This window comes from Lepisosteus platostomus, chromosome 9 (assembly GCF_059453375.1).
Source record: "Lepisosteus platostomus isolate fLepPlt1 chromosome 9, fLepPlt1.hap1, whole genome shotgun sequence".
In the NCBI taxonomy this organism is placed as follows: domain Eukaryota; kingdom Metazoa; phylum Chordata; class Actinopteri; order Semionotiformes; family Lepisosteidae; genus Lepisosteus; species Lepisosteus platostomus.
Window position 1 is genome coordinate 826258 of NC_142619.1, and position 25978 is coordinate 852235.

The following is a 25978-nucleotide window of genomic DNA, read 5'->3' on the forward strand; positions in this document are numbered from 1 at the left end:
GTCGGTCCGGAGTGAGGAGGGGGGGGCGAACGTGTGTAAAGTTAATCGTGGTGGCGTGGGGGCTGTGAGTGATGGAGAAACGTGCACGAGGGAGGAGGGGAGGAAGGGGGGTGATGATGATGATGACGGAGGGACCCGGATGCTGATGCTGTCCTGGGTGAAGAATAGACGCGAGGAGCCGGAGAGCAGCGGCAGGGACGGACCGGCGGACACCGAGCACCGCAGCCCCGGAGACCAGGCGAGAGCGCTGCCGGCATGATGGGCGGACGAGCGCGGCCGTGATCTGCGCGGCGCAGGGAGACCGAGAGCAGCCGAGAGGCAGGCAGGGAGGAGGGAGGGCGGTGCGGAGGAGAGGCGCAGGAAGGATGCTGCTGAGCCCGGCATCCTAGAGGCAGCTCCGCTGTGGCGCTCAGAGCCGGGCGGGGGACCGAGGCCCCTCCAGCCGCGGCCCGCGGAGCCCGACGCGCCCCCACACCGCTGCCGGTACCGCCGCCGCAGCCGCCGGTGTCCCGGAACCTCAGGGAGGGTCGCCGGCGACGGGAGCGCAGGGGCGGGGAGAGGTGGGAAGAGAGAGAGGGGGGGTGTACCGGCACATTTATTCCTTCGCGTTCGGCAGAAATGCCTTTGCGGTCCGTCCACGCGTGTCCGCAGGCGGGGGGGCGAGTGGGGCAGCCTGCTTTCGCTCTGTGACCCCCGCACCCCGCAGCCCGCAGCCCGGCGCGGCTCCTGATCCCTTTCACCTCTGTTGTGCTCTCGGCGTCGCCTCCCCGCCTCCCGGGTCTCCCCCGCTGTCACCTCCGCGGCCCGCCTGTCGTCCCCCACCCCTCCTCCTCCTCCTCCTCCTCCTCCCCCTCCCCTCACCCACACACCTACCTACCTACCCCGGCCGGCCCAACATCCCGTCAGGAGCCTGGGGGACAGGACGCCCGGACTGCGCCGCTCTCGGCGCGTCTGCTGACGGCATGGTCCGGCGCTGTGTCGGACGGGAAGAGTCCGGCCGGTTCTAGGCCACGATAACGAAACCCTCCCCACCCCCCCTCCCCCCGGCCCGACATGTAACCCCGGACGGGTATCTGGAGCCTCTGACGCGCGTGTACGCGATTAGGTAGCCTGCTTCAGGTAGGGAGAAGAGCAAGCGAGCGAGAAGAAAAGAGAGACAAACGACAACAACAACAACAACAACAACACCACAACCCATCCCAGCGCCGCCCCCCCCCCGCTGGAAGAGCCCGACCTTGCGGGTCCTGGCACCGGCGCTGCCGCCCGGCCGGCAGAGGAGGAGACTCGCAGCATGAGCGGCAAGGAGAGCTCGGGCCTCACGCAGTGCGCGCAGTATGTGGGGCCCTACCGCCTGGAGAAGACGCTGGGCAAGGGCCAGACGGGTAGGGGCCCCCGCCGGGGTTCGGGGGGGGGACGGTTTCAGGATCGGATGAGACAGAGCGCTGTGCTGGGCCGCGGGGCTACTGCGGCGTGAGGTGATGAGGAGCTGCAGCCATTGTGTGTGTGTACAGAGGTGTGTGTACAGAGGTGTGTGTTACTGTGTGTGGATAGAGGTGTGTGTTACTGTGTGTATAGAGGTGTGTGTTACTGTGTGTGTGTACAGAGGTGTGTGTTACTGTGTGTATAGAGGTGTGTGTTACTGTGTGTGTGGATAGAGGTGTGTGTTACTGTGTGTGTGGATAGAGGTGTGTGTTACTGTGTGTGTGTGTACAGAGGTGTGTGTTACTGTGTGTGAATAGAGGTGTGTGTTACTGTGTGTGTGGATAGAGGTGTGTGTTACTGTGTGTGTGTGTACAGAGGTGTGTGTTACTGTGTGTGAATAGAGGTGTGTGTTACTGTGTGTATAGAGGCGTGTGTTACTGTGTGTGTATAGAGGTGTGTTACTGTGTGTGTGGATAGAGGTGTGTGTTACTGTGTGTGTGTACAGAGGTGTGTGTTACTGTGTGTGAATAGAGGTGTGTGTTACTGTGTGTGTACAGAGGTGTGTGTTACTGTGTGTGGATAGAGGTGTGTGTTACTGTGTGTATAGAGGTGTGTTACTGTGTGTGGATAGAGGTACACAAGTCTATTCACACACACAGTAACACACACCTCTGTACACACACACAGTAACACACACCTCTATTCACAGACACAGTAACACACACCTCTATTCACACACACAGTAACACACTTCTATACGCAAACAGTAACACACTTCTATACACACACACACAAACACACACCTCTATTCACACACAGTAACACGGTTATTGTGAGTGTTAACAGAGGTGTGTTACTGTGTGTGTGTAGAGGTGTGTGTTTGTGTGTGTGAATAGAGTTGTGTTACTCTGTGTGTGTATAGAGGTGTGTGTCACTGTATTTGAGTAGAGTGTTGTATTCCTTCTGGAGAGATGTGTGGTTATCTATGTCTGTAGCTGAGTTACGTATTCTGTTGTACAGTCTGTACACTGATATACGTGTGTGCAAGAAAAGGTATGTGTGTAGGAAGATGTTGTAATGTTTCACGGTAAAGAGTACTAAATCACAGTGACCTCAATGTGCAGTGTACGAAAGCCCATGAAGACCAGAGTAAACAGTACAGTGCAGAGAGTGCAGTGAGATCAGGGTAAAAGCACAGTAAAGTGTAATATATCCCAGAGAGATGAGGTCTAAAGCACAGCACAGTAAACCCAACAGATATACAGAGATCGCCGGTCCAGTCTGGGTCACACTGTACCCCCACAGTCCAGAGATCACTGGTCCAGTCTGGGTCACACTGTACCCCCACAGTCCAGAGATCACCGGTCCAGTCTGGGTCACACTGTACCCCTACAGTCCAGAGATCACCGGTCCAGTCTGGGTCACACTGTACCCCCACAGTCCAGAGATCGCCGGTCCAGTCTGGGTCACACTGTACCCCTACAGTCAAGAGATCACTGGTCCAGTCTGGGTCACACTGTACCCCTACAGTCCAGAGATCACTGGTCCAGTCTGGGTCACACTGTACCCCTCCAGTCCAGAGATCACTGGTCCAGTCTGGGTCACACTGTACCCCTACAGTCTAGAGATCACTGGTCCAGTCTGGGTCACGCTGTACCCCTACAGTCCAGAGATCGCTGGTCCAGTCTGGGTCACACTGTACCCCTCCAGTCCAGAGATCGCTGGTCCAGTCTGGGTCACACTGTACCCCTACAGTCTAGAGATCACTGGTCCAGTCTGGGTCACGCTGTACCCCTACAGTCCAGAGATCGCCGGTCCAGTCTGGGTCACGCTGTACCCCTACAGTCCAGAGATCACTGGTCCAGTCTGGGTCACACTGTACCCCTACAGTCCAGAGATCGCTGGTCCAGTCTGGGTCACACTGTACCCCTACAGTCCAGAGATCGCTGGTCCAGTCTGGGTCACACTGTACCCCTAAAGTCCAGAGATCACTGGTCCAGTCTGGGTCAGTCTGTACCCCTACAGTCCAGAGATCACTGGTCCAGTCTGGGTCACACTGTAACCCTGCAGAGATCACTGGTCCAGTCTGGGTCACACTGGGCTAGTGTCCAGTCAGTGTGTCTGTATTAACCCCTTTCTCTCTCAGTGCAGATTTAAATCAGTGTGATTTAATCTCTCAGGGCTGGTGAAGCTGGGTGTTCACTGCATCACAGGACAAAAGGTGGCCATCAAGATTGTCAACAGAGAAAAGCTTTCAGAATCTGTCTTAATGAAGGTAATGCAAAAATAGTATGCTTAATCTTCGTCTTATTATTTTTACTCAATCTTAGGAAATATAGATATACAGAAGACAAGCTTTACATTCATAAGTAAATGTAAATATATAGAAAATGCAAAAATGAAATGCATAGAATCTACTTATAGTCTGTGTGGAGTTTACTGACACAGCCCAGTCCCGGTGCTCTAGAGATCAGACACTGACAGTGTGTGTGGAGTTTACTGACACGGCCCAGTCCCAGTGCTCTAGAGATCAGACGCTGACAGTGTGTGTGGAGTTTACTGACACAGCCCAGTCCCAGTGCTCTAGAGATCAGACACTGACAGTGTGTGTGGAGTTTACTGACACGGCCCAGTCCCAGTGCTCTAGAGATCAGACACTGACAGTGTGTGTGGAGTTTACTGACACGGCCCAGTCCCAGTGCTCTAGAGATCAGACACTGACAGTGTGTGTGGAGTTTACTGACACGGCCCAGTCCCGGTGCTCTAGAGATCAGACACTGACAGTGTGTGTAGAGTTTACTGACACAGCCCAGTCCCAGAGCTCTAGAGATCAGACACTGACAGTGTGTGTGGAGTTTACTGACACGGCCCAGTCCCAGAGCTCTAGAGATCAGACACTGACAGTGTGTGGAGTTTACTGACACGGCCCAGTCCCAGAGCTCTAGAGATCAGACACCGACAGTGTGTGTGGAGTTTACTGACACGGCCCAGTCCCAGAGCTCTAGAGATCAGACACTGACAGTGTGTGTGGAGTTTACTGACACAGCCCAGTCCCAGAGCTCTAGAGATCAGACACTGACAGTGTGTGTGGAGTTTAATGACACAGCCCAGTCCCAGTGCTCTAGAGATCAGACACTGACAGTGTGTGTGGAGTTTACTGACACAGCCCAGTCCCAGAGCTCTAGAGATCAGACACTGACAGTGTGTGTGGAGTTTACTGAGAGCCCAGTCCCGGTGCTCTAGAGATCAGACACTGACAGTGTGTGTGGAGTTTACTGACACGGCCCAGTCCCAGAGCTCTAGAGATCAGACACTGACAGTGTGTGTGGAGTTTACTGACACGGCCCAGTCCCAGAGCTCTAGAGATCAGACACTGACAGTGTGTGTGGAGTTTACTGACACGGCCCAGTCCCAGAGCTCTAGAGATCAGACACTGACAGTGTGTGTGGAGTTTACTGACATGGCCCAGTCCCAGAGCTCTAGAGATCAGACACTGACAGTGTGTGTGGAGTTTACTGACACGGCCCAGTCCCAGAGCTCTAGAGATCAGACACTGACAGTGTGTGTGGAGTTTACTGACACGGCCCAGTCCCGGTGCTCTAGAGATCAGACACTGACAGTGTGTGTGGAGTTTACTGACAGCCCAGTCCCGGTGCTCTAGAGATCAGACACTGACAGTGTGTGTGGAGTTTACTGACACGGCCCAGTCCCAGTGCTCTAGAGATCAGACACTGACAGTGTGTGTGGAGTTTACTGACACAGCCCAGTCCCAGTGCTCTAGAGATCAGACACTGACAGTGTGTGTGGAGTTTACTGACACGGCCCAGTCCCGGTGCTCTAGAGATCAGACACTGACAGTGTGTGTGGAGTTTACTGACACGGCCCAGTCCCAGAGCTCTAGAGATCAGACACTGACAGTGTGTGTGGAGTTTACTGACACGGCCCAGTCCCAGAGCTCTAGAGATCAGACACTGACAGTGTGTGTGGAGTTTACTGACACGGCCCAGTCCCAGAGCTCTAGAGATCAGACACTGACAGTGTGTGTGGAGTTTAATGACACAGCCCAGTCCCGGTGCTCTAGAGATCAGACACTGACAGTGTGTGTGGAGTTTACTGAGAGCCCAGTCCCAGAGCTCTAGAGATCAGACACTGACAGTGTGTGTGGAGTTTACTGACACGGCCCAGTCCCGGTGGTCTAGAGATCAGACACTGACAGTGTGTGTGGAGTTTACTGACACGGCCCAGTCCCAGAGCTCTAGAGATCAGACACTGACAGTGTGTGTGGAGTTTACTGACACAGCCCAGTCCCAGAGCTCTAGAGATCAGACACTGACAGTGTGTGTGGAGTTTACTGACACAGCCCAGTCCCAGAGCTCTAGAGATCAGACACTGACAGTGTGTGTGGAGTTTACTGACACGGCCCAGTCCCAGAGCTCTAGAGATCAGACACTGACAGTGTGTGTGGAGTTTACTGACACGGCCCAGTCCCAGAGCTCTAGAGATCAGACACTGACAGTGTGTGTGGAGTTTACTGACACGGCCCAGTCCCGGTGCTCTAGAGATCAGACACTGACAGTGTGTGTGGAGTTTACTGACACAGCCCAGTCCCAGAGCTCTAGAGATCAGACACTGACAGTGTGTGTGGAGTTTACTGACACGGCCCAGTCCCAGAGCTCTAGAGATCAGACACTGACAGTGTGTGTGGAGTTTACTGACACAGCCCAGTCCCAGAGCTCTAGAGATCAGACACTGACAGTGTGTTTGGAGTTTACTGACACGGCCCAGTCCCGGAGCTCTAGAGATCAGACACTGACAGTGTGTGTGGAGTTTACTGACACGGCCCAGTCCCGGAGCTCTAGAGATCAGACACTGACAGTGTGTGGAGTTTACTGACACAGCCCAGTCCCAGAGCTCTAGAGATCAGACACTGACAGTGTGTGTGGAGTTTACTGACACGGCCCAGTCCCAGAGCTCTAGAGATCAGACATTGACAGTGTGTGTGGAGTTTACTGACACAGCCCAGTCCCAGTGCTCTAGAGATCAGACACTGACAGTGTGTGTGGAGTTTACTGACATGGCCCAGTCCCGGTGCTCTAGAGATCAGACACTGACAGTGTGTGGAGTTTACTGACACAGCCCAGTCCCAGAGCTCTAGAGATCAGACACTGACAGTGTGTGTGGAGTTTACTGACACGGCCCAGTCCCAGAGCTCTAGAGATCAGACATTGACAGTGTGTGTGGAGTTTACTGACACAGCCCAGTCCCAGAGCTCTAGAGATCAGACACTGACAGTGTGTGTGGAGTTTACTGACACAGCCCAGTCCCGGTGCTCTAGAGATCAGACACTGACAGTGTGTGTGGAGTTTACTGACACGGCCCAGTCCCAGAGCTCTAGAGATCAGACACTGACAGTGTGTGTGGAGTTTACTGACACGGCCCAGTCCCAGAGCTCTGGAGATCAGACACTGACAGTGTGTGTGGAGTTTACTGACACGGCCCAGTCCCAGAGCTCTAGAGATCAGACACTGACAGTGTGTGTGGAGTTTACTGACACGGCCCAGTCCCAGAGCTCTAGAGATCAGACACTGACAGTGTGTGTGGAGTTTACTGACACAGCCCAGTCCCGGTGCTCTAGAGATCAGACACTGACAGTGTGTGTGGAGTTTACTGACACGGCCCAGTCCCAGAGCTCTAGAGATCAGACATTGACAGTGTGTGTGGAGTTTACTGACACAGCCCAGTCCCAGAGCTCTAGAGATCAGACACTGACAGTGTGTGTGGAGTTTACTGACACAGCCCAGTCCCGGTGCTCTAGAGATCAGACACTGACAGTGTGTGTGGAGTTTACTGACACGGCCCAGTCCCAGAGCTCTAGAGATCAGACACTGACAGTGTGTGTGGAGTTTACTGACACGGCCCAGTCCCAGAGCTCTAGAGATCAGACACTGACAGTGTGTGTGGAGTTTACTGACACGGCCCAGTCCCAGAGCTCTAGAGATCAGACACTGACAGTGTGTGTGGAGTTTACTGACACGGCCCAGTCCCAGAGCTCTGGAGATCAGACACTGACAGTGTGTGTGGAGTTTACTGACACGGCCCAGTCCCAGAGCTCTAGAGATCAGACACTGACAGTGTGTGTGGAGTTTACTGACACGGCCCAGTCCCAGTGCTCTAGAGATCAGACACTGACAGTCCATTTGGACTGATAGTCCATTTTAACAGTCTGCGTGGACAGTTCATTGAGTCCCTGTGCTCTAGATGACTTCTCCTGGTCTCTGTCGCTGTGCAGGTGGAGAGAGAGATTGCTATTCTGAAGCTGATTGAACATCCTCACGTGCTGAAGCTGCATGATGTTTATGAAAACAACAAGTATCTGTAAGTTCCTCAAGGGGCACAGAGTCCTGCTGCTTCTGCTCATCCCTGCACGTCACCTCACAAGGGTCATTGCTTGAAAGCTGGGTTGCGGTTTGCAACAGTTGTAACTGATGTTTCATTCCAAAACTTTCTAATGATGATCACAGTTCACAGCAGAAGGGATGCCATTCATTTATTCCAACATCTCGCGAATCCCCCTCTGCAGTCCAGTCTGCAGTGTGTCAGTATTCACCCCTCTCTCTCAGTGTTGATGGACTGCCTGTCTAATTCAGGTACCTGGTTCTGGAGCATGTGTCTGGGGGAGAGCTGTTTGACTACCTGGTGAAAAAGGGCCGGCTCACTCCCAAGGAAGCCAGGAAGTTCTTCCGACAGATAATCTCCGCCCTGGACTTCTGTCACAGTCACTCCATCTGGTGAGTGTGTGTGTGTCGGTGGGGGTGCGTTCCTTTAGTCCAGCTAGAGGGGGATGACATGCAGGGAAACGGAGAGACAGGACTGTGGGGATTTGTTCCCAGAATCCGATCGGGAAGAGTTCCTGCAGCAGCAGGCTGTCAGATCTGCTGTACTGAATAACTGTTTGCTGCTGTAACTTCTTGAACAACTCGTTCCGTGTGAGAACAACGGGACGACCCGTGATCCTGCCCGGGATGTCGGGAAATGGGTGGATGTTCCCTGCCGTGTTTCGCAGCTGGAATTCCTACCCTCTTCAGCTGGAATTTCAGCTGCGCGTGTTTACCGTTGCGCTACACGAGGAGCAAGGCCAACCTGAGCCTCCTTTCACCAGAACAGCCTAGATTGGCTTCTGCACAGAGCTCGTTCTCCAGTCCTGTCCGTCTGGATCCAGTGATCCAGCCAGCGGACATGAGGGTACTCCCAAAAGATGCATCCGTTTCCCCGATCGGAAATTTCTCTCTCTCCGAGTGGCCTCCTCTTGTTTTAACCCTTCGTAATTGCCTGCCGTGGCGAGAGACCCAGGTCAGAGTTCAGCAAGAGTCCCAGGTGCGAGCTGTGACCATCCAGTTAAAGAGCTGCTTCCCAGACCTTACGAACACTGGACAATCCTGAAGAAAAGAGAAAGAAACTATCGTCTGTCCATAGTTCACACATTGTCCACCTATCGTTTGGTCAGAGATCACCTATCATTCTCTCAGAACCCTCCCGTAGTTCGCCCATCGTTCGCCCATCATTCATCCATTGTTCGCCCATCATTCATCCATCGTTCGCCCATCATTCACCCATCGTTCGCCCATCATTCACCCATCGTTCGCCCATCGCCCATCGTTCGCCCATCATTCATCCATCGTTCGCCCATTATTCATCCATCGGTCGCCCATCGTTCACGTTCGCCCATCGGTCGCCCATCATTCACAGTCGCCCATCATTCGCCCATCGGTCGCCCATCATTCACATTCGCCCATCGGTCATACACTGTCATCTGCCCGTAGTTCGCCCATCGATCGCCTACTCCATCCATCTCCCATCATTCACAAATACTCCTCCCATCCTTGCGCCCCTCATTTCGCCCGTCGCTCGTACGTGGCCCTGAAATCGTTCGCCCGTCTTCCCTCGTTCTGTCCGGCGCTCGGCTCGCACGCGGAGCCGGGCCCACGGCTGTCGTGAGTCTCGCACAGAGTCTGCAGATGCTCACGCCCGGCGGGCCGGGTCGAATTGGACCCGAGAGACCTCGGGCGTCTTGCCGAAGCCGGAACGCGGGTCGCTTGTCCTCTCGCGTCTGTGCTCCGGGGCGCTCGTCGTGACGGCGTGACCCCGCGCGGATTGTAGTTCAGGGGGTCTGTGGGCTGAGGCGTAGCCCCTTCGGAGTGAAAGTGGCAGGAAAGTCGGCTGGAGATCTTGTCTGGCGGTCGGACCTGAGCCGGTTCAGCTCAGGCCCGCTGTTCCCAGTGGCGGTGCATCAGGGGGAGGGAATGTGGGAGGAGGGGAGGGCACGGACTGTAATGTCACCCCGTCCCTGCGGACGTCTCTCAGCCACAGGGACCTGAAGCCGGAGAACCTGCTGCTGGACGAGAAGAACAACATCCGGATCGCGGATTTCGGGATGGCCTCGCTGCAGGTGGGAGACAGCCTGCTGGAGACGAGCTGCGGGTGAGTCCAGCACGGAGGCCCGGGGCGCGTCTGTGCCCAGTTTCGCTCTCCTTGTTGTCGCAAGGCCGCTCCGCTGCCTGTGGCTGCGTTCGGTTTCCGACAGTAAATGAATGTTATTCATTGAGCTGTGTGTCCGTTGCCCCTGCAGGTCCCCACACTACGCCTGTCCCGAAGTTATCCGGGTGAGTCCCCCGACTGTGGTCCCTCATACTATGGGGAGAAGGTGGGGTTTTAACGTCCTGTGCGCCTGTCGCCCCATTTCGATGTGTCATCCTGCTGGCGAACCCCGTTTAGGAAATTCCAGAAGCGAGTTCAGGAACTCTATAAATCTCAGCTTTGTCTCTCCCCTGGCCCCGATCCAGCGGTTTCGGGGACACGTCTGGGAACCCCTTTCTGCATTTAATACCCTGATGGCGTTCTGTGCAGTACAGGACACACTGAGTTCTCTGACACACTGAGTTTTCAAGACAGGAGAGAGGCCTGTGTGTCCTTTGTCCTCTTACAGAAGAATCCATTTATAATTCTAGTACTGTCTTATATAGACAGGACCAGTGTGTGCAGAGCGTTAATGTCTCACTGTAGTGCAAGCAGGCCCAGTGTGTACAGAGCTGTAGTGAGTTACTGGTCACTGGTGCAAACAGACCCAGTGTGTACAGAGCTGTAGTGTCTCATTGTAGTGCACACAGACCCAGTGTGTACAGAGCTGTAGTGTCTCATTGTAGTGCACACAGACCCAGTGTGTACAGAGCTGTAGTGTCTCATTGTAGTGCATACAGACCCAGTGTGTACAGAGCTGTAGTGTCTCAGTGTGGTGCACAGACCCAGTTTGTACAGAGCTGTAGTGTCTCATTGTAGTGCAAACAGGCCCCGTGTGTACAGAGCTGTAGTGACTCACTGTGGTGCACAGGCCCCGTGTGTACAGAGCTGTAGTGACTCACAGTGGTGCAAGCGGGCCCCGTGTGTACAGAGCTGTAGTGACTCACTGTGGTGCACAGGCCCCGTGTGTACAGAGCTGTAGTGACTCACTGTGGTGCACAGGCCCCGTGTGTACAGAGCTGTAGTGACTCACTGTGGTGCACAGCCCAGATCTCACACACTTCCTCAAAGATTCGATGACGTGAACTGTAATGTGTGATATTGGTTTGCTGCTGCCATGAGAAGTGAATGATGCTGGTTGATGCCGTGTGCTGAAGAGCGCCCCCTTGTGCTGCAGGGGGAGAAGTACGACGGGCGGAGGGCGGACGTCTGGAGCTGCGGGGTCATCCTCTTCGCTCTGCTGGTGGTGAGATGACGTCGCTCTTTCTGTCCCCGTGTCTCTCTGCCTCCTCGTGTCTCGGTTCACGTCCCTCCCCTCAGCCGTCTCTCTGTCGCTCCGGCTGTTTCCCTGCCTCTCCGCGCGTCGGATCATCTCTCTCTGCCTCGCGCCCGTCTGTCCAGCTGCAGTGCTCTCTCTCTCTCTCCCTGCAGGGGGCGCTGCCGTTCGACCACGACAACCTGCGGCAGCTGCTGGAGAAAGTGAAGAGCGGCGTGTTCCACATGCCACACTTCATCCCCCCGGACTGCCAGTCCCTCCTGCGGGGCATGATCGAGGTCAACCCTGACAAGAGACTGACGGTGAGACAGAGGAGGGACAGGGAGAGGGGAGAGAGAGGGAGAGGAGAGGGACAGAGAGAGGGAGAGGGGCATGATCGAGGTCAACCCTGACAAGAGACTGACGGTGAGACAGAGGAGGGACAGGGACAGGGACAGGGAGAGGAGAGGGACAGGGAGAGGAGAGGGGAGAGAGATGGAGAGGGGCATGATCGAGGTCAACCCTGACAAGAGACTGACGGTGAGACAGAGGAGGGACAGGGACAGGGACAGGGAGAGGGGCAGGGACAGGGAGATGAGAGGGACAGAGAGAGGGAGAGGGGCATGATCGAGGTCAACCCTGACAAGAGACTGACGGTGAGACAGAGGAGGGACAGGGAGAGGGGCAGAGACAGAGAGAGGGAGAGGAGAGGGACAGAGAGAGGGACAGAGAGAGGGAGAGGGGCATGATCGAGGTCAACCCCGACAAGAGACTGACGGTGAGACAGAGGAGGGACAGGGAGAGGGACAGGGAGAGGGGACAGAGAGAGAGGAGAGGGACAGAGAGAGGGAGAGGAGAGAGAGGTGAGAGGAGAGGGACAGAGAGAGGTGAGAGGAGAGGGACAGAGAGAGGAGAGGGACAGAGAGAGGGAGAGGAGAGAGGGGAGAGAGAGGGGGAGGGGCATGATCGAGGTCAACCCTGACAAGAGACTGACGGTGAGACAGAGGAGGGACAGGGAGAGGGGCAGAGACAGGGAGAGGAGAGGGACAGGGACAGGGAGAGGGACAGAGAGAGAGGAGAGGGACAGAGAGAGGGAGAGGGGCATGATCGAGGTCAACCCTGACAAGAGACTGACGGTGAGACAGAGGAGGGACAGGGAGAGGGAGAGGAGAGGGACAGGGAGAGGAGAGGGGAGAGAGAGGGAGAGGGGAGAGAGAGAGGAGAGGGACAGGGAGAGGAGAGGGACAGAGAGAGGGAGAGGAGAGAGGAGAGAGAGAGGGGAGAGGGGCATGATCGAGGTCAACCCTGACAAGAGACTGACGGTGAGACAGAGGGACATGTAAATATTTTATATGTCTTTGTTGTAAACGTCTGTAGATTTTATTTTACTTCTATTTTTTGTTTTGTTCCATGATTTTATTATTTTCATTCGCTTTGGCAACACTGATTGTACCCATCGGTCATGCTAATAAAGCACCTTGAAAAATACAGCATTTAATTGAGAGAGAGGAGAGGGGCAGAGACAGGGAGAGGGAGAGAGGGAGAGGAGAGAGAGAGAGAGAGAGGAGAAGGGGGACAGAGACAGGGAAAGAGTATTCTATTTCAAGTGGAGATTAAATTAATCGATTTTTCTACTTCTGTTCTCTCTTTTTTAAAGCTGGAAGAAATTCAGAAGCATTCCTGGTATTTGTGAGTATGGATTTTAATATTCTTGTTCTGCGTACATACCAGTGTTACCTGGACTGTAGGGGCACAGTGTGACCCAGACTGGACCGGCGATCTCTGGACTGTAGGGGTACAGTGTGACCCAGACTGGACCGGCGATCTCTGGACTGTAGGGGTACAGTGTGACCCAGACTGGACCAGTGATCTCTGGACTGTAGGGGCACAGTGTGACCCAGACTGGACCAGCAATCTCTGGACTGTGGGGTTACAGTGTGACCTAGACTGGATCGGTGATCTCTGGTCTGTAGGGTGACCCAGAATCTACTAGTGATCTCTGAGTAGATCACACTGTATTGTTATTGAGAGGCTGGCTCACTGTCTGTTCCTCAGGCTGGGACAGGAGATCACACACTGTATTATTATTATTGAGAGATAGGCTCACTGTCTGTTCCTCAGGCTGGGACAGGAGATCACACACTGTATTATTATTATTGAGAGACGGGCTCACTGTCTGTTCCTCAGGCTGGGACAGGAGATCACACACTGTATTATTATTATTGAGAGACAGGCTCACTGTCTGTTCCTCAGGCTGGGACAGGAGATCACACACTGTATTATTATTATTGAGAGACAGGCTCACTGTCTGTTCCTCAGGCTGGGACAGGAGATCACACACTGTATTATTATTACTGAGAGACAGGCTCACTGTCTGTTCCTCAGGCTGGGACAGGAGATCACACACTGTATTATTATTATTGAGAGACAGGCTCACTGTCTGTTCCTCAGGCTGGGACAGGAGATCACACACTGTATTATTATTATTGAGAGACAGGCTCACTGTCTGTTCCTCAGGCTGGGACAGGAGATCACACACTGTATCATTATTATTGAGAGATGGGCTCACTGTCTGTTCCTCAGGCTGGGACAGGAGATCACACACTGTATTATTATTATTGAGAGACAGGCTCACTGTCTGTTCCTCAGGCTGGGACAGGAGATCACACACTGTATTATTATTATTGAGAGACAGGCTCACTGTCTGTTCCTCAGGCTGGGACAGGAGATCACACACTGTATTATTATTATTGAGAGACAGGCTCACTGTCTGTTCCTCAGGCTGGGACAGGAGATCACACACTGTATTATTATTATTGAGAGACGGGCTCACTGTCTGTTCCTCAGGCTGGGACAGGAGATCACACACTGTATTATTATTATTGAGAGACAGGCTCACTGTCTGTTCCTCAGGCTGGGACAGGAGATCACACACTGTATTATTATTATTGAGAGACAGGCTCACTGTCTGTTCCTCAGGCTGGGACAGGAGATCACACACTGTATTATTATTATTGAGAGACGGGCTCACTGTCTGTTCCTCAGGCTGGGACAGGAGATCACACACTGTATTATTATTATTGAGAGATAGGCTCACTGTCTGTTCCTCAGGCTGGGACAGGAGATCACACACTGTATTATTATTATTGAGAGACAGACTCACTGTTCCTCAGGCTGGGACAGGAGATCACACACTGTATTATTATTATTGAGAGATAGGCTCACTGTCTGTTCCTCAGGCTGGGACAGGAGATCACACACTGTATTATTATTATTGAGAGATAGGCTCACTGTCTGTTCCTCAGGCTGGGACAGGAGATCACACACTGTATTATTATTATTGAGAGACGGGCTCACTGTCTGTTCCTCAGGCTGGGACAGGAGATCACACACTGTATTATTATTATTGAGAGACAGGCTCACTGTCTGTTCCTCAGGCTGGGACAGGAGATCACACACTGTATTATTATTACTGAGAGACGGGCTCACTGGTCCTCAGGCTGTGTCAGGAGATCACACACTGTATTATTATTATTGAGAGACGGGCTCACTGTCTGTTCCTCAGGCTGGGACAGGAGATCACACACTGTATTATTATTACTGAGAGACAGGCTCACTATCTGTTCCTCAAGCTGGGACAGGAGATCACACACTGTATTATTATTATTGAAAGACAGGCTCACTGTCTGTTCCTCAGGCTGGGACAGGAGATCACACACTGTATTATTATTACAGAGAGACAGGCTCACTGGTCCTCAGGCTGTGTCAGGAGATCACACACTGTATTATTATTATTGAGAGACGGGCTCACTGTCTGTTCCTCAGGCTGGGACAGGAGATCACACACTGTATTATTATTACTGAGAGACAGGCTCACTGTCTGTTCCTCAGGCTGGGACAGGAGATCACACACTGTATTATTATTATTGAGAGATAGGCTCACTGTCTGTTCCTCAGGCTGGGACAGGAGATCACACACTGTATTATTATTATTGAGAGACGGGCTCACTGTCTGTTCCTCAGGCTGGGACAGGAGGTCACACACTGTATTATTATTATTGAGAGACAGGCTCACTGTCTGTTCCTCAGGCTGGGACAGGAGATCACACACTGTATTATTATTATTGAGAGACGGGCTCACTGGTCCTCAGGCTGTGTCAGGAGATCACACACTGTATTATTATTATTGAGAGACAGGCTCACTGTTCCCCAGGCTGGGACAGGAGATCACACACTGTATTATTATTATTGAGAGACAGGCTCACTGTCTGTTCCTCAGGCTGTGTCAGGAGATCACACACTGTATTATTATTATTGAGAGACGGGCTCACTGTCTGTTCCTCAGGCTGGGACAGGAGATCACGCACTGTATTATTATTATTGAGAGACAGGCTCACTGTCTGTTCCTCAGGCTGGGACAGGAGATCACACACTGTATTATTATTATTGAGAGACAGGCTCACTGTCTGTTCCTCAGGCTGGGACAGGAGATCACACACTGTATTATTATTATTGAGAGACAGGCTCACTGTCTGTTCCTCAGGCTGGGACAGGAGATCACACACTGTATTATTATTATTGAGAGACGGGCTCACTGTCTGTTCCTCAGGCTGGGACAGGAGATCACACACTGTATTATTATTATTGAGAGACAGGCTCACTGTCTGTTCCTCAGGCTGGGACAGGAGGTCACACACTGTATTATTATTATTGAGAGACAGGCTCACTGTCTGTTCCTCAGGCTGGGACAGGAGATCACACACTGTATTATTATTATTGAGAGACGGGCTCACTGTCTGTTCCTCAGGCTGGGACAGGAGATCGCACACTGTATTATTATTATTAAGAGACAGGCTCACTGTCTGTTCCTCAGGCTGGGACAGGAGATCACACACTGTATTATTATTATTGAGAGACAGGCTCACTGTCTGTTCCTCAGGCTGGGACAGGAGATCACACACTGTATTATTATTATTGAGAGACAGGCTCACTGTCTGTTCCTCAGGCTGGGACAGGAGATCACACACTGTATTATTATTACTGAGAGACGGGCTCACTGGTCCTCAGGCTGTGTCAGGAGGTCCCTTGCTGTCTCTCTCCCCCCAGGGGCAGCAGGAACGAGCCCTGCCCCGAGCAGCCCCCCCCCCGCCGGGTGGCCCTGCAGAGGATCGTGTCCCTGACGGAGCTGGACCCGGACGTGCTGGAGAGCATGCACTCCCTGGGCTGCTTCCGGGACCGGGGCAAGCTGACCCGAGACCTGCAGTGCGAGGAGTGAGTGACCGCTGGCGGACAGAGGGACAGAGGAGAGGGGAGGGTGTTAGAGGTGGACACTGGGGGTCAGTCCTGACGAGGGTGTTAGAGGTGGACACTGGGGGGTCAGTCCTGACGAGGGTGTTAGAGGTGGACACTGGGGGTCAGTCCTGACGAGGGTGTTAGAGGTGGACATGGGGGTCAGTCCTGACGAGGGTGTTAGAGGTGGACACTGGGGGTCAGTCCTGATGAGGGTGTTAGAGGTGGACACTGGGGGTCAGTCCTGACGAGGGTGTTAGAGGTGGACACTGGGGTCAGTGCTGTGTGTTAAGTGAACTCTGTGGGCACTGGGGTCAGTGTTGTGTGTTAAGTGCCTACTGTGGACACTGGGGTCAGTGCTGTGTGTTAAGTGCCCCCTGTGGTTCCTCTGTCTCAGGGACAATCAGGAGAAGATGATCTATTACCTCCTGCTGGATCGCAAGGAGAGGTACCCCAGCTGTGAGGACGAGGACCTACCCCCCCGCAACGACATCGGTGAGCCCCCCCGTCTGTCTGTCCCCCGTCTGTCTGTCTCCCGTCTGTCTGCCTGTCTCCCCGTCTCTCTACCTGTCTGTCTGTCTGTCTCCCCGTCTCTCTACCTGTCTGACTGTCTCCCTATCTCTCTACCTGTCTGTCTGTCTGTCTCCTTGTATGTCTGTCCCCCGTCTGGCTGTCTCCCTGTCTCTCTACCTGTCTGCCTGTCCCCCGTCTCTCAGTTCAGTCCAGTTCATTGTCCTCTGCACCACTGCAGTGAGATGCTTATTTTGCACGTGTGCCCCCATACAAACACGTCAAGGAAACCCCACGAACATGAGCACCGCCAAGCCCTCAGTGTGGGCCAGCGGTGGGGTGGACTTCAGTGATCCGACAGCTCGAGGGGACGGGCTCTCTGGATCCGGAAGTTCGTGCCTTCCTGCTCCTGTAACGCTGACCGCAGGGAAGGTGGGGGAACAGTGAGGAACCAGGGTGACTGGCGTCCCGAGCGAAACACTTCCAGCCTTCCTGAGGCAGCGAGCAGGAAACATGTCTGAGCCAGAGGGGAGACCTGGGCTGGCCTGATCACCCCCTGGAAGGGCTTCCGGTCAGACAGCTGCTGCCGAACCCCACTGTACCCCCCACACGCGGGCACGCGCTCCCGATAGCGCACCTGGAACATGTGGTCAGGACAGCTGAAGACAGACACTATTTCTATCAGCAGAAAAGTCTGCCTGTCTGCCTGTCTGCCTGCCTGTCTGCCTGCCTGCCTGCCTGCCTGTCTCTCTCTTACACGGCTCTCGCCCGTCTGCCCCCCCAGACCCCCCCAGGAAGCGAGTGGACTCCCCCATGCTGACCCGCCACGGCCGCTGCCGCCCGGAGAGGAAGTCCATGGAGGTCCTGAGCGTCACGGACCAGGGCTCGCCCACTCCGCCCCGCCGGGCCCTGGACACGGCCCAGCACAGCCAGAGGTACCGGGAGGGCAGGGGGCAGGGGCAGGGGCAGGGGACAGGGGGCAGGAGGCAGGGGGCCAGCGCCTGCGCCGGGGCAGGGGCAGGGGACGGGGGCCGGGGACAGGAGGCAGGGGGCAGGGGCAGGGGACAGGGGGCCGGCGCCGGGGCAGGGGCAGGGGACGGGGGCCGGGGACAGGGGGCAGGGGCAGGGGACAGGGGGCCGGCGCCGGGGGCCGGGGACAGGGGGCAGGGGGCAGGGGCAGGGGCAGGGGACAGGGGACAGGGGACGGGGGCCGGTGCTGGGGGCAGGGGACGGGGGCCGGGGACAGGAGGCAGGGGGCAGGGGGCAGGGGACAGGAGGCAGGGGACAGGAGGCAGGGGACAGGAGGCCGGGGCAGGGGCAGGGGGCAGGGGACAGGGGGCAGGGGACAGGGGGCCGGGGCAGGGGCAGGGGGCAGGGGACAGGGGGCAGGGGACAGGGGGCCGGGGCAGGGGCAGGGGGCCGGGGACAGGAGGCAGGGGGCAGGGGCAGGGGCAGGGGCTGACTGTAAGCTTGCCCTGTGTTTTCCCCAGGTCTCGCTCCGTCAGCGGGGCCTCCACAGGACTGTCCTCCAGCCCGCTCAGCAGCCCCAGGGTAAGTTACTGTCGGCCAACACACGCCTCCCGACTGGCCCAGCTGGACACGCTGACACGCCGAGACAGACACAGACGGACATAAGGACACGCAGACGTTTCCACGGCGTGAAGCCGTGGAATGATTTCGTCTCAGCCCCTTGGTAGTTACGTCCATTGAGGTGCTGAGGCCTGTGTCCCCTGCAGCTGGTACAGGGCGTCTGATCTGGGCCCGTACGGAGGGGGCTTGATCAATATCTGTCCAGATATGTCAGAGCCCCCACACTGACCGGTACAGGTCATCTGCTAGGCTCGAACCCCTGCCTCTTGACAGTCCAGAAAAGCGGCCACAACAGAGCGTACACCACTGCACTACGGTATACCACGGTAGTTTCCGTCGGGAGCAGGTCTGCACTGTGATGACGCTGCGACAGAGCCGTAGTCTGTACCTGCTGTCCAAGACGGCACTCGAGGCCCGGTTCAGCGGCGTGCGCTGGTGCCGGCTCGGAGCCCTTCGTTCACTCATGCATTTCCACCCATTCATCCAGTCAGTCAGTCATTCATTCATTCATTCATTCATTCTCCGACCCCTCCCTCCCTCCCCACCCCTCCTGCCCTCATCCAATCCCAGAGCCCCGTTTTCACCTTCAGCCAATCGGATGTTGCCGCCGCCTCCGCCCAGCCCAAGGACCCCCCCAAGGCCGCGACGCTGCCTCCGCCCCCCCCCCCTTCCTCCTCCTCCTCCTCCTCCCCCTCCTCCGCCAGGGCCGGCCAGCGCGCGCCGGACCCCAAAACCCAGACCCTGCCGGCCTCCTGCAAGGCCAGCGAGCGGCCCCCCCTGCAGTCCATGAAGTCCCTGCCCCTGCGGGAGCCGGCGGGCCCCCCCTCCTCGCCCTCGCCCTCGCCGCTCCTCTCCCCCGTACCCCGCTTCTTCTTCTTCCCGCCCCCCTCCGTCCTCAAGACCGTCACCAAGTGCGTCTACCCGAACCCCTCTCACCCCTCTCACCCCTCTCACCCTCCCGCTCTGTCGCAGGTCACCCCTCACGGCTCCCCCCGCGCCAGCCCGCTCCCCACGCCCCTGGGCACCCCCGTGCACGCGCCCCCACCCTCCTCCTCCTCCTCCTCCTCCTCCTCGCGGGCGGAAGGCGCCGGGGCCGGCAGCGGCTCCCTGTCCCTCACCCCCCCCTCCAGCCCCGGCAGCATGGCGGCCAGCAGCTCGGCCCACTGGAGGAGCCGGCTCAACTCCTTCAAGAACAACCTGCTGGGCTCCCCGCGGTTCCACCGGCGCAAGCTGCAGGGTGAGGACCCCTGTCTGTCTCCCTCTCCCGGTGTGTCTGTCTCCCTCTCCCGGTGTGTCTGTCTGGCTCCTGGTGTGTCTGTCTCCCTCTCCTGGTGTGTCTGTCTGGCTCCTGGTGTGTCTGTCTCCCTCTCCCGGTGTGTCTGTCTCCCTCTCCCGGTGTGTCTGTCTCCCTCTCCTGGTGTGTCTGTCTGGCTCCTGGTGTGTCTGTCTCCCTCTCCTGGTGTGTCTGTCTGGCTCCTGGTGTGTCTGTCTCCCTCTCCCGGTGTGTCTGTCTCCCTCTCCCGGTGTGTCTGTCTCCCTCTCCTGGTGTGTCTGCCTGGCTCCTGGTGTGTGTCTCCCTCTCTCTCCCGGTGCGTCTGTCTCTCCTGCTGTGTCTGTCTGTCTCCCTCTCCTGGTGTGTCTGTCTCCCTCTCCTGGTGTGTCTGTCTGGCTCCTGGTGTGTGTCTCCCTCTCTCTCCCGGTGCGTCTGTCTCTCCTGCTGTGTCTGTCTGTCTCCCTCTCCTGGTGTGTCTGTCTGGCTCCTGGTGTGTGTCTCCCTCTCTCTCCCGGTGCGTCTGTCTCTCCTGCTGTGTCTGTCTGTCTCCCTCTCCTGGTGTGTCTGTCTCCCTCTCCTGGTGTGTCTGTCTCCCTCTCCCGGTGTGTCTGTCTGGCTCCCGGTGTGTCTGTCTCCCTCTCCCGGTGTGTCTGTCTCCCTCTCCTGGTGTGTGTCTCCCTCTCTCTCCCGGTGTGTCTGTCTCTCCTGCTGTGTCTGTCTGTCTCCCTCTCCTGGTGTGTCGACCTCTCTCTCCCGGTGCGTCTGTCTCTCCTGCTGTGTCTGTCTGTCTCCTTCTCTCCTGGTGTGCGTCTATCTGTTCTCTGACAAGGGGATCGTTCTCTCTGGCGGTAATGACGAGGGGATCATTCTCTGTGACGGTAATGACGAGGGGATCGTTCTCTGTGACGGTAATGACGAGGGGATCGTTCTCTGTGACGGTAATGATGAGGAGATTGTTCTCTGTGATGATGGTAATGACGAGGGGATCGTTCTCTGTGACGGTTGTAATGACGAGGGGATCGTTCTCTGTGACGGTAATGACGAGGGGATCGTTCTCTGTGACGGTAATGACGAGGGGATCGTTCTCTGTGACGGTAATGATGAGGGGATCGTTCTCTGTGACGGTAATGATGAGGGGATCGTTCTCTGTGGCGGTAATGACGAGGGGATCGTTCTCTGTGATGGTGGTAATGATGAGGGGATCGTTCTCTGTGATGGTGGTAATGATGAGGGGATCGTTCTCTGTGACGGTAATGACGAGGGGATCGTTCTCTGTGATGGTGGTAATGACGAGGGGATCGTTCTCTGTGACGGTAATGACGAGGGGATCGTTCTCTGTGATGGTGGTAATGACGAGGGGATCGTTCTCTGTGACGGTAATGACGAGGGGATCGTTCTCTGTGACGGTAATGACGAGGGGATCGTTCTCTGTGACGGTGGTAATGATGAGGGGATCGTTCTCTGTGACGGTGGTAATGACGAGGGGATCCTTCTCTGTGACGGTGGTAATGACGAGGGGATCGTTCTCTGTGACGGTAATGACGAGGGGATCGTTCTCTGTGGCGGTAATGACGAGGGGATCGTTCTCTGTGACGGTGGTAATGACGAGGGGAACGTTCTCTGTGACGGTGGTAATGACGAGGGGATCGTTCTCTGACGGTAATGACGAGGGGATCGTTCTCTGTGGCGGTAATGACGAGGGGATCGTTCTCTGTGATGGTGGTAATGATGAGGGGATCGTTCTCTGTGACGGTAATGATGAGGAGATTGTTCTCTGTGATGATGGTAATGACGAGGGGATCGTTCTCTGTGATGGTGGTAATGAGGGGATCGTTCTCTGTGATGGTGGTAATGACGAGGGGATCGTTCTCTGTGATGGTGGTAATGACGAGGGGATCGTTCTCTGTGATGGTGGTAATGATGAGGGGATCGTTCTCTGTGATGGTGGTAATGACGAGGGGATCGTTCTCTGTGACGGTAATGATGAGGGGATCATTCTCTGTGATGGTGGTAATGACGAGGGGATCGTTCTCTGTGATGGTGGTAATGACGAGGGGATCGTTCTCTGTGACGGTGGTAATGACGAGGGGATCGTTCTCTGTGATGGTGGTAATGACGAGGGGATCGTTCTCTGTGACGGTAATGAAAGAGGATTGTTCTCTCTTGCAGGAATGATGAAAACTTAGTCATTTCTAATGCTTTTTGTTGTTTTTTTCCTCTCAATCTTTCAGTGCCAACATCGGAGGATATGTCCAGCTTGACTCCAGAGTCCAGTCCAGAGTGAGTTTTGTATTGTAGTGTCCAGTCTACCAGTGTGTGTATTAACCCCTCTCTCTCAGTGCGGTGTTAGTGTACTGTAGTGTCAGGTCAGCATGTCTGTATTAACCCCTCTCTCTCTCAGTGCAGTGTTAATGTACTGGAGTGTCCAGTCAGTGTGTGTGTGTATTAACCCCCCTCTCTCTCAGTGCAGTGTTACTGTACTGTAGTGTCCAGTCAGTCAGTATGCTTCTACTAATCCCTCTCTTTCTTGTCTCACTCAGACTAGCAAAGAAGTCTTGGTTTGGTAACTTCATCAGTTTAGAGAAGGAGGAGCAGATCTTTGTGGTGATCAGAGATAAACCACTCAGCTCCATCAAAGCTGACATTGTGCACGCCTTCCTTTCAGTAAGTCTCTCTGCCATCCCATCCTCGCTCAGTCTCTTGCTTTTCTCTCCAGGACTCTCTCAGTGACTTCTTTATCAGTGCAGTGTTCATGTACTGGAGTGTCCAGTCAGTGTGTGTGTATTAACCCCTCTCTCTCAGTGCAGTGTTCATGTACTGGAGTGTCCAGTCAGTGTGTCTGTATGAACCCCTCTCTCTCTCAGTGCAGTGTTAATGTACTGGAGTGTCCAGTCAGTGTGTCTATATGAACCCCTCTCTCTCTCAGTGCAGTGTTCATGTACTGGAGTGTCCAGTCAGTGTGTGTATTAACCCCTCTCTCTCTCAGTGCAGTGTTCATGTACTGGAGTGTCCAGTCAGTGTGTGTATTAACACCTCTCTCTCTCAGTGCAATGTTCATGTATTGGAGTGTCCAGTCAGTGTGTCTGTATGAACCCCTCTCTCTCTCAGTGCAGTGTTAATGTACTGGAGTGTCCAGTCAGTGTGTCTGTATGAACCCCTCTCTCTCTCAGTGCAGTGTTCATGTACTGGAGTGTCCAGTCAGTGTGTCTGTATTAACCCCTCTCTCTCTCAGTGCAGTGTTAATGTACTGGAGTGTCCAGTCAGTGTGTGTGTATTAACCCCTCTCTCTCAGTGCAGTGTTAATGTACTGGAGTGTCCAGTCAGTGTGTCTGTATGAACCCCTCTCTCTCTCAGTGCAGTGTTAATGTACTGGAGTGTCCAGTCAGTGTGTGTGTGTGTATTAACCCCCCTCTCTCTTTCCTCTTTCAGATCCCCTCCCTCAGTCACAGTGTCATCTCTCAGACCAGTTTTCGGGCGGAGTACAAGTCCTCCGGTGGTCCATCAGTCTTCCAGAAGCCTGTGAAATTCCAGGTGGACATCTCTTACTCGGAGGGCGAGAGGGAGAGGGAGAAGGAGAGGGAAGGCAAGAGAGAGAGTGGGATCTACAGCGTCACCTTCACCCTGCTGTCAGGTAGGGAGCTGGTCAGGGGCGCGAGTCCAGTCTGCTCTCCCGGTCCTGCTGCCTAAGATCTGCTGATTAAGGGCTTCACTCCATCAAGCACCAGGCTCCACACAGTGGACAGTAGATTCCTCTATCTCTGTGGAAGAAGACCAGGCTCCACACAGTGGACAGTAGATTCCTCTAACTCTGTGGAGGTGTAGCACCACATCTGTGGAGTGGCAAGACATTCACTCAGCATAAAAAACTTGGAATGGCAGGGACACTGATTGATATTAACGGAACCAGTGATATGTAATGAAATGTACAACAGAGTAGACATGTGAAACTACAGCCCTGAGCCTGTGTGTCTGTGTGCACAGGACCCAGTCGCAGGTTCAAGAGGGTGGTGGAGACGATTCAGGCTCAGCTGCTCAGCACCCATGACCAACCCTCTGTACAGGCGCTGGCTGGTGAGTCTGTACACCCCTGTTAATGTTCGTGTACTGGAGTGTCCAGTCAGTGTGTGTGTATGAACCCCTCTCTCTCTCAGTGCAGTGTTCATGTACTGGAGTGTCCAGTCAGTGTGTGTGTATGAACCCCTCTCTCTCTCAGTGCAGTGTTCATGTACTGGAGTGTCCAGTCAGTGTGTGTGTATTAACCCCTCTCTCTCTCAGTGCAGTGTTAATGTACTGGAGTGTCCAGTCAGTGTGTCTGTATTAACCCCTCTCTCTCTCAGTGCTGTGTTAATGTACTGGAGTGTCCAGTCAGTGTGTCTGTATTAACCCCTCTCTCTCTCAGTGCAGTGTTCATGTACTGGAGTGTCCACAGTCAGTACAGTCAGTGTGTCTGTATTAACCCCTCTCTCTCTCAGTGCAGTGTTCATGTACTGGAGTGTCCAGTCAGTGTGTGTGTATTAACCCCTCTCTCTCTCTCAGCGCAGTGTTCATGTACTGGAGTGTCCAGTCAGTGTGTGTGTATTAACCCCTCTCTCTCTCAGTGCAGTGTTAATGTACTGGAGTGTCCAGTCAGTGTGTCTGTATGAACCCCTCTCTCTCTCAGTGCAGTGTTCATGTCCTGGAGTGTCCAGTCAGTGTGTGTGTATGAACCCCTCTCTCTCTCAGTGCAGTGTTCATGTACTGGAGTGTCCAGTCAGTGTGTGTGTATGAACCCCTCTCTCTCTCAGTGCAGTGTTCATGTACTGGAGTGTCCAGTCAGTGTGTCTGTATTAACCCCTCTCTCTCTCAGTGCAGTGTTCATGTACTGGAGTGTCCAGTCAGTGTGTCTGTATTAACCCCTCTCTCTCTCAGTGCAGTGTTCATGTACTGGAGTGTCCAGTCAGTGTGTCTGTATTAACCCATCTCTCTCTCAGTGCAGTGTTAATGTACTGGAGTGTCCAGTCAGTGTGTGTGTATGAACCCCTCTCTCTCTCAGTGCAGTGTTACTGTACTGGAGTGTCCAGTCAGTGTGTGTGTATTAACCCCTCTCTCTCTGTATCAGATGAGAAGAATGGTCAGTTGTCCCGGGTGCCTCCTGGAACTCCCACTCGTCAGAACTCCCGCCGGTCGGAGGGGGACTTAGGAGGCGGGTCGGGTCTGCAGCGCCGAGGGTCTGGGAAGGACAAGACCCGCCTGCTCCCGTCCAACGGCACCCAGTCGCAGCCTTAGCAACGGGTCGCTGGAGGAAGGATCGCCTTGGCGACAGGGATCGCCTTGGCGACGGGGCCCACAGAGAAAAACCACGGAGCCCCCCCTCTCCCCTCACCCCCCTCTTACAGAGAAAGACGGAGCGATCGGCGATCTGCAGCGGCCTGGCCGCGGACCGAGATCGGGAGGTGACCCCTCCCCCCGAATCAAGGACCCCACGGAAATTCGGCGATGGGGCGCTCTGACTCCCCGCCCCCATCGCTGCTCGCTTGTGCGTCTGCAGGACACACTGGGGACCCCATCCCCCGTCGTGGGGCGACTGCACTGTACTGCACCCCTCAACGAGCAGGACGGCGCCAGAGACTGAAGACGGGAGAAAAGCCAAATGAGCAGGGCCTGCTGACCTGCGCCCTCTGACCCCTGACCCCTGACCCCCAGCACCTCCATGACTGAGGGGCGTCACACCCTGCCCCTGGAAGGCCGGGTGTCTTGGGGTCTGTCGTCAATTAAGTCATTATTGCGTTAATTGGGATGAATTCCTGCTCAAAGACAGGCCTGGAGACGAGGCGCCCCTTGCGCCCGGGCGAACGTCTCGCCTCTCTTCCCCGGGGGCGCGAGAGGAAGGCGCCAGCATGGCGGCGCGGCGGAGCAGGAACTCGCGGGCCGCGGGGCACTTCCGGGCGTGACCACAGGGGGGCAGTGTCCTCCGCGGGGCTGCCGGGCTCGGGCTGTGGGCAGAGCGCCCCCGGTGGCCACTCTGTGAGTCCAGTCCAGGCCCCCCGTCCTGCCCCGCGGCCCCGCCAGCAGGACGTCATCCAGCTCCCCTGGGCTCGGGGGCCCCCTGGCTGCGCCCCCTTCCCTGACCCGGGCTTCTGCCCCCG

General features: G+C 55.2%; 1 protein-coding gene across 3 annotated transcripts; it reads left to right on the forward strand.

Moving 5' to 3' along the window:
- brsk1b (BR serine/threonine kinase 1b) lies at positions 1–25118 on the forward strand. 3 transcript variants are annotated; one of them, XM_088646252.1, is made up of 19 exons: positions 16–1382; positions 3603–3697; positions 7712–7797; positions 8070–8210; positions 9784–9900; positions 10049–10082; positions 11114–11182; positions 11368–11514; positions 12849–12880; positions 16298–16462; positions 16878–16975; positions 17775–17925; positions 18481–18541; positions 19151–19817; positions 22085–22133; positions 22394–22517; positions 23283–23484; positions 23835–23924; positions 24952–25118. In XM_088646252.1, the coding sequence occupies exons 1-19, from the start codon at positions 1292–1294 to the stop codon at positions 25116–25118; spliced, it is 2586 nt and encodes an 861-aa protein (XP_088502378.1). In that variant the 5' UTR covers positions 16–1291. The 3 variants fall into 3 exon arrangements, 2 of the variants coding, with proteins under 2 accessions (XP_088502378.1, XP_088502379.1); XM_088646253.1 differs by having other exon boundaries at positions 26–1382; positions 19553–19817; XR_015941328.1 differs by lacking the exons at positions 22394–22517; positions 24952–25118 and having other exon boundaries at positions 1–1382.
- Positions 25119–25978: the final 860 nt, after the last annotated feature.

Coding starts and splice junctions, on each gene's coding strand:
- brsk1b (XM_088646252.1), top strand. CDS start 1,292: ATGAGCGGCAAGGAGAGCTCGGGCCTCACGCAGTGCGCGCAGTATGTG. Junction 18,542..19,150: donor GCCCGCTCAGCAGCCCCAGG/GTAAGTTACTGT, acceptor ATCCAATCCCAG/AGCCCCGTTTTCACCTTCAG. Junction 22,134..22,393: donor ACTCCAGAGTCCAGTCCAGA/GTGAGTTTTGTA, acceptor TGTCTCACTCAG/ACTAGCAAAGAAGTCTTGGT.